At 38.6% G+C, this 16432-nt stretch overlaps 1 protein-coding gene across 4 annotated transcripts; it reads left to right on the top strand.

Moving 5' to 3' along the window:
- Window positions 1-11095: 11095 nt before the first annotated feature.
- LOC132036405 (uncharacterized) lies at window positions 11096-16074 on the top strand. 4 transcript variants are annotated; one of them, XM_059426743.1, is made up of 10 exons: window positions 11096-11250; window positions 11335-11553; window positions 12566-12732; window positions 13152-13250; window positions 13386-13454; window positions 13525-13665; window positions 14042-14131; window positions 14720-14887; window positions 15626-15701; window positions 15777-16074. In XM_059426743.1, the coding sequence occupies exons 1-10, from the start codon at window positions 11199-11201 to the stop codon at window positions 15902-15904; spliced, it is 1209 nt and encodes a 402-aa protein (XP_059282726.1). In that variant the 5' UTR covers window positions 11096-11198; the 3' UTR covers window positions 15905-16074. The 4 variants fall into 4 exon arrangements, with proteins under 4 accessions (XP_059282726.1, XP_059282728.1, XP_059282729.1 ...); XM_059426744.1 differs by having other exon boundaries at window positions 11107-11252; window positions 11346-11553; XM_059426745.1 differs by lacking the exon at window positions 14042-14131 and having other exon boundaries at window positions 14717-14887.
- The last annotated feature ends 358 nt before the right edge of the window (window positions 16075-16432 follow it).

The following is a 16432-nucleotide window of genomic DNA, read 5'->3' on the forward strand; positions in this document are numbered from 1 at the left end:
AGGATAAACGTTTAATCACCAAGGAGACCGAAAGGTATGTAAGGCTAGTCCCTTTAGAAAGAAAGGCATGATTCCTACGTTACGATTCCATCTATGTCTTCCATAACAACCTTGTTCCCGAAAAGCTAGAAGTTCCTATTTCTCAAGGTTTTTATGATATTCATGAGAATAATGACTTATTTCTTGTGAACTCATACATGTTTTCCATGATGTACCTATTCCCACAAGCTAGAGATTCATGATTCTTGAAGTTTCTTATGACGTTAAAAATGATTATGTTTTCATGATGATAATGATGATGATGATGATGATGATGATGATGATCCTATTCCTAGAAGTTTCAAAGTTTATGATTTTAATGCTATTAAATTCCAAAGCTTATGGATTTGATGCTAATACGAGAGTCTTGAGCTTATTTCATGATTTCCTTGATTTTATTCATTGTTGTTGATCTCACCTTATAATCATTGTTCCTTCAATGTGAGGTAAAGTGATGATGATTGTTCCATAATATAAATCGGAGGTTACCGACCCTACGTCACTCCAATAAAGTGGTAACGTTTACTTGGGCTCTCGTGCATGCTATTTATATGATATATATATATATATATATGTACATGATTGTTCCATAATATAAATCTGAGGTTACCGACCTTACGTCACTCCGATAAATTAGTAATGTTTACTTGGGCTCTCGTGCATGTTATTTATATGATATATATATATGGGGAAAGGTGAGGCGTTACATACGCATAACCACCTCGATCGTTGGTATATTATGACATCGTCCCGGACGCAGGATGCCCGACGCGGATATATAGGTATGGATCGGGCCGCACGTTCCGCAACAATATAATATGATATATATATATATATATATATATATATATATATATATATATATATTATGTACATGACTGTTCCATAATATAAATCGGAGGTTACCGACCTTACGTCACTCGATAAAGTGGTAACGTTTACTCGGGCTCTCGTGCATGCCATTTATATACATATATATATATATATATATATATATATATATATATATATATATATATATATATATATATATATATATATATATATATATATATATATATATATATGAAAGGTGAGGCGTTATATACACATAACCACCCCGATCGAGCTTGGTATATTATGACATCGTCCCGCGGGATATATGGGTATGGATCGGGTTGCACGTTCCGCAAAGAATATAATATAATATAATATAATATATATATATATATATATATATATATATATATATATATATATGGATCGGGCTGCATGTTCCGCAGTAATATAATAGTTATATATGGATAGGGCTGCACGTTCCGCAAAGAATATAATGTTATATAAGTATGAGAAATTTTTTTTATGAAAAGACTAAGCATGCATGATATTCGCCCTAAGAGGCAATCAGACATACAAGTTATCCTTATCTCATGTTATGTCCCGTACCTCTTATTATGCTGTTATTCATGCCTTATGTTACATCCGGCATTTTTGCGTATTCGAAAATTTGGAAGTAACCTTGACTTGCAAGGAATGAGGTCAAGTTTGGATTTCTCTTAGTATGTGTATGTGAGTTATGGAAGTTTGAATGTGGAAACACCGGAGAAGGCCTAAGGGCAAAATTGGAATTTTGGAAATTTATTTCGGAATTGCAAAATATGATTCATGAAGAATTGGGCCAAAAAGAGAATAAGAAAATGAGGCCCAAATTGCAAAGGGGTGGCCGGCCAACCCAAGGCCAAGCCCACCCAATTAATGAAATTTCCATGTGCCAAACATGTGACACATTAAGGGGGTATATGGATATATATGATTGTCTCTAGAAATTTCAAGAGAACAAAAAAGAAAAATCAAGAAAACACAAAAAAAGGCCTTCGGCCGAAAAGAAAGAAGAGAGAAAAGAAAGAAGAGAAAAAATTTTGGAGCTTGGTTGTTGATTGAAAAACTTGGTTCTTCTTGAATTAGCAACAAGCTTGAGGTGCTCTCCAAGTTGGTATAATTTTCAAGGCAAGAAAGAGCTTCTTTTGGCAAGTGAGAACTTGGAGGAAAGGTAAGGATTTCATGTTTTTAATTATGTTATGGAAGAATATATATGTGATAGTATGTAGAATTGAATGGGAAATCGGAATTGTGTTTGTGAGCATGTTAGCCGTGCATGTGTGTAGGTGTGTTGTAGCCGTGGAACATAGTAGTTGTATGGAGGAAAATTGTTAAAATTGTTAGTATGTTGATTATGTTGTTATGGTTATATGGAATAAAGGAGAAGTATGAAGTTGAAATGAGAATTTTGGCCTTATGTTGGAAACTTGTATATTGTGTATACCTTACGTATGTTTGGTGAAAAATGGAATGATATGCCTCCGAATTATGTTGTAGTGGTCTTGAATGAGTAAATGAATATGAGAACATCGATGTTAGTTTGAAAACGTGAAGTTAGTTTGGAAGTTGTTGCTTTATGAAGAAAGAAGACTATTTATGTTATGTTGTGTTTCATTGTGATTATTGATGTTGACCTACTTTTGTTGTCTGTTGGTTCTCAGATATATGATCATTTGGGTATGGCGGGGCCCTGTCCTGTCTTCTGATTCTGTTCTGTATGTTAGAGGTCTGCAGACATGTTTGTGGGTTGTGGGTTGTCACTGTCCGGTAGGTACGTGCGATATGCGACTTTGTCTGATATAATAGCCCTAACGGCTTCTGTACAGGTTTCAGTATGTATATCTGTATATGTATGTTCGTGCGATGCACCTTATATCTGTATGAATTTATGTATGTTTAAATGGAATTAGCCGGTTGGTATGTCGGATCTGTTAGGTAGGTACGTATGGGTGTCCAAGTGGACACCGCCACGGCCCCACGGGGTTGGGTCGTGACAAAAGGGCATCGAGCGGTCGGTTCTCGGAATGTCCGGGCAGCCGTGTCTAGTGAGAGTCTTGTTTATTGGTGTGTTGGGCCCCACATCTATAAACAGAGGCTACGTGACATCTAGGATGTTATGTTACCCTTTCTGGAATCTTAGATCGTGCGATAGAGTCACATTTAATAGGATGGGTCCTCCTAACGAATTGTCAGTATATACGGCGAGGCTCACGAAAAGAGCGACAACGTCAGTATTTTGGGAAATTGTTTCTGACCCTCTCTTCCAGTGATTGTAGATTGACAAAGGATGAAGAGGGCGGCTTCGATGATGGGGATGGGGGGTGCTAAGAAAGCCCCCCAGATGTCACCGGGGCAGACGGAGCCCGCCTATTCGATCGAGACGATCCTTCGAGGATCCTCGCGACGATCCCTCCGAGGCCCCGCGACCCCCGCGAGGAGGATCCCCGTAGAGCAGCTACGACACGGATCCGTCCGAGTATGGAGCGGGGGGCACCGGGAGAGGAGCTCCCCCGACATTGTGCCGGGGCTGCCTATGGTGGAGCACTATGTTCCGCCAGCCTTCTTCGCGAGCGTTACGCCATATTCCACCCCTTTATCCCGGTCATCGGTGAACCAGAGTCGCCGGACCACCTATATCCCCGGGGATCGCACGAGGTGGGTGACGAGGAGGAGCACCCTCGCTCTATAGCTTATTAGATCGGTGGAGGCGTTGTCGTCCACAGTATACCAGTATTTACCGAAATTTGTTCTATATACGTGTATTTGTTGCATAATTGTGTAGTTTGACCGGGTGGAACCCGCTACGAAAATTCGAAAAATTTATTAAGGCGCCGAATTGCCCTAAATTACGTGGCAAAGATCGTGTGGGGCATTTCCGACGCAGGATATGTGCCGACAACGCATCAAAATGCATGGAACTTTTGAAGTTAAGCGTGCCGAGACCGCAGCAATCTGGGATGGGTGACCCGCCGGGAAGCACGTCGGAATTCTTTCACAAATATGGATATGGAGACTAAATGAGAAATTGGGGAACCTAAGTAGGATGACAAGGAAATTTCCGTAAGTCTGCGAAGTATAGTAAAAGGAGTTCGACTGCGATCGCGATTACGTACGCTATATTTCTCGCGCCCTCGCTTTTCGGTGGAGTTGCGACACCATAATCCCGTGCTCGAATCCGATCACGTTTACATTTTAATATACCGTACGTCCAACTCCGATCATAATTACGTCCGATATATTTTTAGTGCGCGTACGATTCGACTTTAAACCCGTTATCGATAAATCTCTGTACATCCGACCTACGACATGACTGCGCGATATATTTACGTATGTACGCACGATCACGATCTATCCGACATACGTACATACATCCGACCTCGGCCCGCGAACTCCACCGGCATACGTGTACATGCGCGGGACTGCGATTTCGAAAGCGTCCGATAAATTTCTATACGTGCGACTCGCGATTACGGATACGTTCGACCTGTTCTATGTGTGCGATTCGACTACGGATTTATGTTCGACTATGATTATGGACCCATTCGATATGCTTACGTACGTACGCTCCGATGTTGAATCCGCTTAAGATAATCGTCGGAACACGGTATTCCGTTCGTCGTGACTTTGCGCTTTCCACTTCCGGGAATAACTCCGTTTGACACCGGCTTGATCTCTTGGTTCGATCAAGATCGTACGTCGTTGGTCCGATTTGAGATTGTACGAGTAACCCCAATAAAGTGATATTGAAGAAAGATGGATGAAGTTGGAAAATAAAGGCCTTTATAAGTTCTTCGGTTAAGTGCAAGTATGTAAATGGTAAAAAGACCTCCCCGACTGATTTTGATCTACCACGAGGTTAATTTAACATTCGAGGACGAATGTTTTAAAGGGGGGGAGGATGTTACATCCGGCATTTTTGCGTATTCGAAAATTTGGAAGTAACCTTGATCTTGCAAAGGATCGAGGTCAAGTTTGGATTTCTCTTAGTACGTGTATGTTAGTTATGGAAGTTTGAATGTGGAAACACCGGAGAAGGCCTAAGGGCAAAATTGGAATTTTGGAAATTTGTTTCGAGAATTGCAAAATATGATTCATGAAGAATTGGGCCAAAAGAGAATAAGAAAATGAGGCCCAAATTTGTAGTGCAAGGGCCGGCAACCCAAGGCCAAGCCCACCCAATTAATGAAATTTCCATGTGACACATTAAGGGGGTATATGGATATATATGATTGTCTCTAGAAATTTCAAGAGAACAAAAAGAAAAATCAAGAAAACACAAAAAAAGGCCTTCGGCCGAAAAGAAAGAAGAGAGAAAAGAAAGAAGAGAAAAAATTTTGGAGCTTGGTTGTTGATTGAAAAACTTGGTTCTTCTTGAATTAGCAACAAGCTTGAGGTGCTCTCCAAGTTGGTATAATTTTCAAGGCAAGAAAGAGCTTCTTTGGCAAGTGAGAACTTGGAGGAAAGGTAAGGATTTCATGTTTTTAATTATGTTATGGAAGAATATATATATGTGATAGTATGTAGAATTGAATGGAAATCATGGAATTGTGTTTGTGAGCATGTTAGCCGTGCATGTGTGTAGGTGTGTTGTAGCCGTGGAACATAGTAGTTGTATGGAGGAAAATTGTTAAAATTGTTAGTATGTTGATTATGTTGTTATGGTTATATGGAATAAAGGAGAAGTATGAAGTTGAAATGAGAATTTTGGCCTTATATTGAAACTTGTATATTGTGTATACCTTACGCATGTTTGGTGAAAAATGGAATGATATGCCTCCGAATTATGTTGTAGTGGTCTTGAATGAGTAAATGAATATGAGAACATCGATGTTAGTTTGAAAACGTGAAGTTAGTTTGGAAGTTGTTGCTTTATGAAGAAAGAAGACTATTTATGTTATGTTGTGTTCATTGTGATTATTGATGTTGTTGTTGGGTTGTTGTTGATTATTTTGAGCCGAGTTGAATCTCGGGGGTGTGGTATGTATAGGGGGTGCCGAAATTTCGGTGCCAAGTATAACCCCAAAATTGAAATGTTAGCTTGTGAATAGTAACGGTAAAGATGACCATTTGCGATTTTGGACGAAACGGGAACCGAGATTTGAGGAGCGTAAGGCGCAATCCCGTATGTAAAGCCTTCCTTATCTTTCTTTGGCATGTTACGAGTGTAACGTGTGAAAGCGAGCCTTGATTGCACTTCGCGACTCACAATCCAAGATTGAAAATAGCGCCAAATCATTCAAGAAGATTGAACCAATTTCCTCCGAATTGACCTATAAGTATGTAACTTCCATAAACGGAGTCGAAACACTTCAAGATGATTATGGACGACTCCCTAAGGTTTAGTATCCATAATTTACGTACTTTACTATGGTTGGGTCCGAGGTGGGCCCATAATACTCTGACACTCCCGATATGGTTCAAATTGATCTATTTCTGTCCGTTCTTCCTAAGTAACTCTTAATTATGTTTCCGTCCGCTAACTAATACGTATTATGATTATCTTTCTGAATCTTGATATCAGTCCGATATCCGGGACGATTACGGACACTGCGTTTCCGATATAATACGATTACTTTGATTTGACCTACCTTTCCGAACTATTTCGGTTCATTAAGTCCGTATGTCGGTACGCGTATGTATATGGTTTCTCATGATACGTTTCCGTGGATGTCTCAATGCTTCCTTCATCGCGCCGGGCCGTAATTGTGTGCACTTCACCGCATTGCTCATCTGCGTCCCTCGGATTGTGCGGGCCGGGATCTGCCTCAGATTCGATATGATCCGATATGACCGATTATGTGATATTACGGGGATGGCGGCCGAGGATGGCATTTGATCCGATTACTCGTCTATCCACCGCGTCCCGTACTACGAGGGCCGGGTTCGTTACCGCGTCCCTTATTAAAGGCGGGACCGTCCGTATGTGATTGGGATTTGATATCCGATATGTACGTCTCTGTATATGATTGGGACTGCGTGCGGCGGTGCATGCCGTCCGCGCGCTGTACGTCCGATTCGGACTGCGATGCATCCGGCCACACGTTTGAGATACAGTTACAGCACGAGAGTCTCGTTCGTCGACTCTCTCGTATTTCGATTCACATTGTGCCTGCGCCGCCCGTACCTAAATCGACATAATAGGATTACGTACGTACGCTCTCGTAAGTCCGACTCGCTATGATTACGTACATCCGTACACTCGTAAGTCCGACTACTCGCTTATGACTGCGTCCCTCGTACGCTATGTAAGTCCCCGCTATGAATCCGATTACGTCCGCTCTATTTCTCGTACTTCGTCTCGCCACGATTTTACACATATCCGACTCGGTTACTTTAATTATGTATATTTTTGTTTCCGCTTTACATACTCGACACGTCTTCGCACCGACCCCTCGTTCCCTCGGGGCCGTGTTACATGCCCGCGCGGTACGTACGCGCCGAACGGCACGCCGCCGATTTAGGTTATCGATGGCCTCTGGTTGGAGAGCTCCCTTTGATCCCGGAGCCGATACTTTTGGTATATATCTTTTGTTGTGCATTTGTTCTCGTATATATGATCATTTGGGTATGGCGGGGCCGTCCGCCCGATTCTACGTTCGTATGTTAGAGGTCCGTGCATGTTTGTGGGTTGTGGGTTGTCACCGTGTCTAGGTACGTGCGATATGCGACTTTGTCCGATATAATAGCCACTAACGGCTTCTCGTACGGGTTTCGGTATGTATATCCGTATATGTATGTTCGTGCGATGCATCTTATATCCGTATGAATTTATGTATGTTTAAATGAATTAGCCGGTTGGTATGTCGGATGCGGTAGGTAGGTACGTACGGGTGTCCGGGACACCAGTCACGGCCCACGGGGTTGGGTCGTGACACCTTACTTATTTAGTATACTGTTCGTACTAACGTCCTTTCTTGTGGACGCTGCGTTCATGCCCGCAGGATTAGGTAGCCAGCCAAACAATCTAGACCCCGCAGGATCTCCCCTCGGCCCGCAACAACAGTGCTCTATTGGTCCATAGCTGCAGCCCTTTTTTGGTATGCTACCATGCTATGTAGATATGTGGGTATGACAGGGCCTTGTCATTATCACGACCTAACCAGAGGGCCATGACGGGCACCCTGAGCTAACCCACCGAGCACCTCTAAGCATACATCTCATAATCATTTCTGGGTGGACCCCAAAGGTAGCTCATAGTTATCATAACCTATAAGGACATATATCACAATATAATGGTGCATCACTATATAATCATCAATAATTATGCCTATCATCACCAGCCAACAAGGCTACCAATATATTATACAATAATATGAACCGGTGGGGCTATAAAATGTCTAACAGTACACACATATCTACGAGCCTCTACATAGAATACAAATGATCATAAGGACCAATACCAAATAGACTGGCCTCGAAGTAAGTTGAGTGCTCCTGAGAATCCACTAATAAAATGATGTGCCGGGATTTTGGCACATCTAATGCTCTTTAACTCTAAGTTTTACTTGTTTTCGAGCAAGTTCGTGGTAGTTTGATGTGTTTTATGTGTTGTGCAAGTGTTTTGAAGTTAGAATGCTCGGAAAGCGAAAAAACGAGGAAAATAGGCAAAAGAAACAATACGGCCCGTCAAATCACCTCGTCAAAAAGTTCAAAGTAACAGAAGGACCGTCGACTTGCTCGACGATCGCTCCGTCGAAGTGCTTCCTGGTCGATAAAAGTTTTATCATCGATTTGACAATTCATCGAAGTGCAAAGACGACCCGCCAAGTCAGATGGAACGGATTGATTATTTCGAGTTTTAACTATAAATACCTGTTTAGGTTTTATTTTTCGGATATGGGGAGTTTTAGACTTGTAGTAATTACTTTTGAGTTGTTATTGCTTTTGAAGACTTCCAGACAATTACATTCATTACTTTCAAGTTTTATTCGTAAGTTCAATACAATAATTCAATTATGCAATCTTCAATCTTTTATTGTTTTCTTGTTGCCATGAGTAGCTAAACACCTTTACTAAGGTTGTGAACCCAAGGATGGGTGTGTTGTGATTGGGGATCGTGAAAGATATACGCATAATGGATTGTTAGGGTTATTTATTCTTCGTTTTCATCATATAGTTAGTGGTTGCAAACATTAGCTAACGCCTTAAACTTTAGTTTATTTGGGAAAATAGCTAGGGTTAGGTAAGAACAAATAACAAGAACTCAGGGCTTTAAACCTTGTTTAATAAATTCACTTAGGAATAAGAGGAATTTACTTGGCATAATTAACCATTCTTCATGCATACTTTCTTATCTTTGGAAAAAGCATAGAAAAAATAATCTTTTCTTATTGGGAAATAATTCGGATTCACATAGAGGTTAAGTGCATCCATACAAACGATCCATTAGAAGTATATCGAGAGCGATACCCGCTGATCATACACGTTATCGACGGGGACACAACCTTGGTTCTCTTTACCCATATATTTACAACTTTAAATTTCAGTCACTTTAAATTAGTCCACAAACCAAATCAACTATAAAACCCTTTTCCGGAATACACCGGATCGCAAGATTAGTATAATACTTGTTTAGTAAACTTTTCACGCCATATTCTCTGCGGGATTTGACCCCAACCTCGTTGGGTTACTATATTTGACAACGTCCCCGTTATACCATTAATAGGTGTAATTTGAGCGTATCATTCTGCCTCCTCTACATCCTTAAATACGGTTAGTAACTCAAAATACGGTCCGTATATCCTAAAATACGGTCCGTATTTAGCAATCCCAGAACAACACTTCGACGAAACGTATTGTTTTCAATTCACTTATTCTCCAATCCTTCCATAACTTACTAAACATGAACTTAAACCTCATAACCATAAGATAGGCATGTCTAATCTCGTATAACCTTGAAGATAACTCCGGTGTCCAAGACTAGGACAACTAACATACAACGAATCTCAACGCACAAAACTACAAGGTGTAACACCATAAGTCTTCGTTTCTTTGTGCTTCATAGTTTCATAAGACCCCAGATATCGACTCATTGATCAACAAAAATAAAGAAGATATACACAAATCATCTTACTACGTCAATATGCTTGTTTCGTCCAATTTTTCGATAAAAAGTTTTCAGCTGAAAGAGACAACACGAGAAAATAACAAAAGAGGAGAATTCATTGCCAATTGTTGATGCACTTACATGATTAGAGCAATTGATGTAAACAACTCATCTTAGTACGTCATAGAGTTCTGAAGATCGCAGACTGTGACTTCTACAATAAACTGCAACATGTCATCACAACTTCTCAAAGTATTGATGTTGAGCTATTACAATCTACACAAATCTTAAGGTGATTTCCTGTTCGTCAGTTCTGACCCTAATAACAATCAATAAAAAATCATCTCTAATTATGTATAATTCATATATAATCTTAAAAGTTATTAACTAAAAGAAATAAAGAAATCCAAAAATAAGAATTAAGAAGACAAACGAATCAAAATCAAAATAAGAACTAAGAATTCTTTAATAATAGAATTTCTTACCAATATTAAATGAGCAAAATTTTAGGTGATTTCAAAATAATATACGTGCAATGCTACGGTGGGCGTAGGTGGTGGAGAAAATATCCAAAAATGGTGTCTTCTGTCCCTCCATCTTCTATTTGTGTGTGTCCTTTCTTCTTTTTCTTCCAAAAATAAAAGATTCATCTCCCTTTCTTGAGAGGATTCTCCTTTAAGAGACGTTAGAAGAGATCAATAAAATTGTATGGAAAAAGTGACTTTTTTTTCTGTGACTTTATATTATAATAATTTAAAGTAGTCCTAAATTTTCGTATAAAATTTAAATAAGAAAATATTTAATAATCAAATTTTAATGATTTTTTAAGTTTTAATTATTAGAAAAACTATTAAATGACTATTTTATCTATTGTAGAGTGAATTTTTTTTTTGTGATTTTATATTATAATAATTTAAAGTAGTCCTAAATTTTAGGTATAAAATTTAATAAGGAAAGATTTAATAATCAAATTTTAATGATTTTTAAAGTTTTAGTTATTAGAAAAATTATTAAATAACTATTTTATTTATTGTAGAGTCTTTTAATGAATGACAAAAAGTTCAATAAAACATTTTCAAGGTCGCTTTAATATAAGATAGATTAGTATTTTTATTGGGTCATTTAGGTTCCGGATTCACTTAATAGAGATGAGATGATAAAATCGAAACCACCCATTTCTTGTGGGGACAAAAACGTAATCCAACTTCCTACGGAAAAACAAGAGCGATGCTTCCTTTGCTGATGATCAACAGAAATGGCTCTAGTCTTACCTTCACTTTCTGCTTCTTACCCTAATAAAGTCTCAGGTACTCCAAATATTCAGCACGCTTATCATTAGTAAGTTAAATAAATTAACTAGCACTATGTTTTTCTGATTATTTTCTTGGTAGGTAAATGGAAAAAATGGAGATACGTTGATTTGTCATTGAATTTGTCTAGTACGGAAAGAAGATTTACAAGAATGTGTGCGTTTGCATGTACAAAGTCAAAGAAGAAAAGAGTGTGGATATGGACAGAGAACAAACAAGTTATGACTGCTGCTGTGGAGAGAGGTTGGAATACTTTCATTTTCCCTTCAAATCGTCAACATCTTCCCCTTGAATGGTCTTGTAAGTTTTTCTTGATCCTTATACTTCCTCCATCTCAATTTAACTGTATCTTAGTTTGACTGGACACATAGTTATAAGAAATAAATGGAGGCTTTTGAATATTGTGGTCTTAAATTAAAGATGTTTCTAGCACGTTAAATATTGTGGTCTTAAACTTATTATGTAGAATGTTGGGTTTAGAAAACTTACTAAATATAGAAAGGGACATTTTTTTTGGGACTCACTAAATAGAAAAGTAAGACAACAAATTGGGACGGAGGGAGTACTTTACTTCTTCTGCAGTTGTTGGTATATTTTTTTTTTTTTCTGATTCCAGCATTTAAACAGTGAATGCACATACACCCATTAAAGAAAAATTGAAAAAGTGTGTATGTATTTGTTTGATGACCTAGCTTTTGTGGGAGCTTAGTTTGATTTTTTGTATTTTTAATTTAGAGTAGGGGCCAAAGGCGGATTTAGGATTTAAACTTTATGGGTTCAACATTTAAGATTTTTAGTCTTGAACCCATTATATTCATAGGGGTCATTTGGTAGGGTGTACAAGAATAGCACTGGGTTCAGATGAACCCCGTACCTCAAAGCTTCATCCGCCCCTGAGTAGGGGCTGCTAGATAGCAGATTATACTACCCCTGCCATAGTCACTCCTTTGTTTGTTGTTGTGACTATTTGATGTAGTCAACAAGGTTTAAACTTTCGGGCAATATAGTTCCTATTGGGAGGACCATACCCGGAATTGAAAAACAAGTATCAATTGTCTTTAAATCGGAGACCTGCCTCTGAATCTGAGTATGTATTTGTGAGAATTTCAATATTCGGTGGTATGTGACAAAATTCAGTGTCTGGGCAAGATAATGAGAAACAAGAGGGTTTTTACTGATTTGATATCCCATACATGTTTTCTTCCTGATTAACTATGAAGACTGAGCATGAATTTCCATTACGCTATCAGAATTGTTAAGTTTTCTACAATATTTGATTGTTCTGCTACATTTCTGGTTGTATCATGTGCAGCAATTGCATTGATAGAACCTCTCTTTATTCAAGAGGGGGGAATATTTGATCATGAGCATCAGAGAGTTGCTGCATTTGCTGAGATTTCTTCCCCCCAGCAGTTAGAACAGTTTCAGATATCAGAGGAACAGGCAGATAAAGTTGTTGTTGATCTACTAGATTGGCAGGTGTTCAATGCGCTTCTCCTTGACAAAGTTATTTGCTGTCAAAAGATTCTTTGCAAACTGTCACTACAATAATGGAAAAACCATTTCTAGATTTGTAACAACAATTTCTAAATGATTTCTTTTCCCAAAAACCAAAACCTTTGGAAGTTGGTTGAATAATCAAGCAATTATGGGTGTGTTTAATATGAACGAAAATGTTTTCTTGGAAAATATTTTTCAGGAAAATAAGTAGTTTTCTTACTTATTTTTGGGTTTTCGGTAATTAAGGTAAAAATATTGTCTCAAAAGTTATGGAAGGTGGGTGTGGGGGTGGGGTATTATCTAAAAAATATGACCCTTGCATTGCTCCAAGTACATTAAATTCTCCATCTTATATGAGTCCACTTTCAATTGCTGGCTTATGTTTGTTCATTCCATAGGTGATACCTGCTGAAAACATTGTTGCAGCTTTTCAAGGCACTCGGAAAACTGTACTTGCTGTCTCAAAGACACAATCAGAAGCTCAAGTCTTTCTTGAGGTAGTAAACTAGATTGAACTTTTAAGTCACTCAGAAAGTAACGTCTCACACAAAGTAGGGTATTTTAAGGTACTTAAAGAGTGGTGTTTTTCAATTAAAGCACCAAGTTTCACTTCATTTTTTCTGCTTTGCTAGGCCTTGGAACACGGTTTGGGTGGTGTAGTAATGAAAGTTGAGGATGTTGGAGCGATCCTTGAGCTGAAGGTAGTGGCCTTCTAAAAAGGGGATTCTTCCTTGGTGAAGAGTTGGTTTTGATGTCAGTTGTCATTGATAGGGTTATTTTGATAGAAGACACGAAGTGGACAGTCTGTTGAACTTGACGAAAGCCAAAATAACTCATGTTCAAGCGACTGGAATGGGTGACCGTGTCTGTGTGGATATCTGCAGCCTCATGCGACCTGGTGAAGGTCTTCTGGTTTGCTCCTACTGTCCTCGCTATTTCTGTTTGTCTATAATTTGCAGATAGTCTTAGTAGGTGTTTGGCCATAGATTTCAAATATTTTTCACTTTATTTGGAATTTATGAAGTTGAAGATGGAGTTGTGTTTGGTTATACTTTTTGCAAAGGAGATAGAGGGCACTTTATTTGGAATTTATGAAGATGGAGTTGGAGCAATTTTTCAAATTTGGAATCCAACTCCAAGTTGGATTTGGAAATTCTATAGTCAAACGTTGATTTCGAAATAAAGTGCAAAATTACTCTGGAAAAGAAGTGAACAGCTCTCATGGCCAAACGGCTCTTTAGTTTTTGGCATTTCAATTTCATTCTTACTGCATAACTTTGTCCCTTAGGTTGGATCCTTTGCAAGAGGGCTTTTCCTTGTTCACTCAGAATGCTTGGAGTCAAATTATATTTCTAGCAGGCCTTTTCGAGTTAATGCGGTGCGTCATGCTAGGACTATTATTGAAAGGATAACTTGACGGTGAAAGTATAATTTTTCAATGTTTCGTTAGCATTTCTGGTGATTTGTGAAATAGTTATCTCCATCAACTAGGTAGGCGTTTGGCAATAGATTCCAAATATTATTCACTTTGGAATTTATAAACTTGGAGTTGAAGATGGAGTGTGTTGGTTATACTTTTTGCAAAGGAGAAAATAAAGTACTTTAGTTGGAATTTATGAAGGAGTTGGAGAACAAGTTTGGAGCACTTTTCCAAATTTGGAATCCAACTCCAAGTTGGATTTGTAAATTTTATAACCAAATACTGATTTTGAAATAAAATGAAAAATTATTCCAGAAAAAAGTGAATAATTCTCATGGACAAACGGGTTCCTAGATCTTAATGCTAACCTCTAAAGGAGACTTCTCTACTATTACCATAACTGCACTTTCCCGTTAGTGACTTTTATAAGTTTTTGTTCCAGATCCTCAACCTCAACTTTTTTCGGTGTTGAATTGCGTTAATGCATCTCAAACTATAATGTAAAGCCAGTGGTCTACAATATGACTATTCTTTGGACTTTAGCAGGGGCCTGTTCATGCATATGTTGCTGTTCCCGGAGGAAAGACCAGCTATCTCTCGGAACTCAAGTCTGGGAAAGAGGTCATTGTGGTTGATCAAAAGGGTATGCAGCGAACAGCAATTGTTGGGCGTGTAAAGGTAGAGACTAGACCACTGATCCTTGTGGAGGCAAAGGTTTGTGAAGCTTTCCATCTCTCCTAAAATAAAAGGTTCTCTGACTTCTTTGGTTCTTTCTGTGATTGTTTTGCTCGTGTAGCTTTGACATAGTGTGTCTACAGATACAAGCATAAGACCATCTATTAATCAGAAGGAATCTCAAGTAGGAAAATAGAAATCAAATTAATTGTTGTTTCTTTTGCTTCGGTTACTTTGCTATTTTTGTTGTCCGTACTTTTCTGTATTCAATATTTTCATCATAGCTTTTCACTCTTGCACTTTTTTTTTAAACCTGTTTTGAAAACCGTTTTTCTGGAGCCGAGGGTCTATCGGAAACAGCCTCTCTACCCCCCAAAGGTAGGGATAAGGTTTGCGCATACCCCACCCTCCCCAGAGCCCGGACCACGGGTATGTTGTTGTAGATGTTTGACAAGGATAGTATAGCTTCTTTCTCGTAAAAAAGGGTAGTTGCTATCTGCCAAAATTGGCGTACGCTTGACGTACTTGAAGTATTTTTAACTTCTGGGTGAGACTTCTTCTTTTCAAGAGTAAAAGAATTGGGCATGAGGCATGAGTGCACCTGCAAAAGTAGCTCTGTCGTATAATTAATACTACTACTAGTTTCAGCATCTGCATGTAACCTGTTCACATGAAAATGAAGGAACTAGTGTAAAAACTCCACTGGTTTAACTTTCAACCAATTACATTTGTCTAATTGTATCTGTAATCCTAATTTGGAAATTGGTAATTTTGCAGGTAGAATCAGAGAATGAAAGTTATTCTATTCTCTTGCAGAACGCGGAAACAGTTGGATTAGTCTCTCCCCTTCATGGTAAATATTCTAGTCGAAGCAACTTTCTCTTTTTGTTCTTTCTGTGGTTCAACTGACGTCCCATGTATTTTGCAGGCGAGGGGCATCAGCGAACAACAATTCCAGTAACCTCACTAAAAGTTGGTGATGAAGTTTTGCTTCTAAAACAGGGAGGCGCTCGACATACTGGAATAGAAATTAAAGAGTTTATTGTTGAGAAATGAATTAGTTTCCGCGCATTCGCACATTTTGTTCACAGATGAGTTGCCTTAAGCTCCTAACGATGATACAAATGTATCTTTGACTAAATTCTTTTATTTGTACCAAATGGTCTCTGACTGCTATCTGTAATTTAGATTGAATCAAGTTGTCAAATAAAACTAGTTTGAATTGAGGGTGTGTGTGCTGTGGAGGAAAATATTTTCAATTTTTTCATGTTTGGTTGATCAAAATATTTTCTCTAGGAAAATAAGTTCCTTCAAAATAAGGGAAATGACTTCTCTATTGGAAGTAGGAAAATTAAGTTTCACAAGTACATTCCAAGTTCGTTGTCTCTCCCAGCCTGTCCAAAGCCCCCAAACCCCACCCTTGACCATCCCACCCCCTCACCACCCTCATACCCTCACTCCCCACCTAATATTTTGCTAGATTACATATAAATGTTCTTGGGATAACATTTTTGTTTTTGTTTACTTATGCAAACTACTAGAAAATAACTAGGCGTTTGGCCATGAAAATCAAATATTTTTCAC

Source organism: Lycium ferocissimum, chromosome 11 (genome assembly GCF_029784015.1).
Source record: "Lycium ferocissimum isolate CSIRO_LF1 chromosome 11, AGI_CSIRO_Lferr_CH_V1, whole genome shotgun sequence".
Taxonomy (NCBI): domain Eukaryota; kingdom Viridiplantae; phylum Streptophyta; class Magnoliopsida; order Solanales; family Solanaceae; genus Lycium; species Lycium ferocissimum.

Coding starts and splice junctions, on each gene's coding strand:
- LOC132036405 (XM_059426743.1), top strand. CDS start 11,199: ATGGCTCTAGTCTTACCTTCACTTTCTGCTTCTTACCCTAATAAAGTC. Junction 11,554..12,565: donor TCTTCCCCTTGAATGGTCTT/GTAAGTTTTTCT, acceptor TATCATGTGCAG/CAATTGCATTGATAGAACCT. Junction 12,733..13,151: donor TTGATCTACTAGATTGGCAG/GTGTTCAATGCG, acceptor TTCATTCCATAG/GTGATACCTGCTGAAAACAT.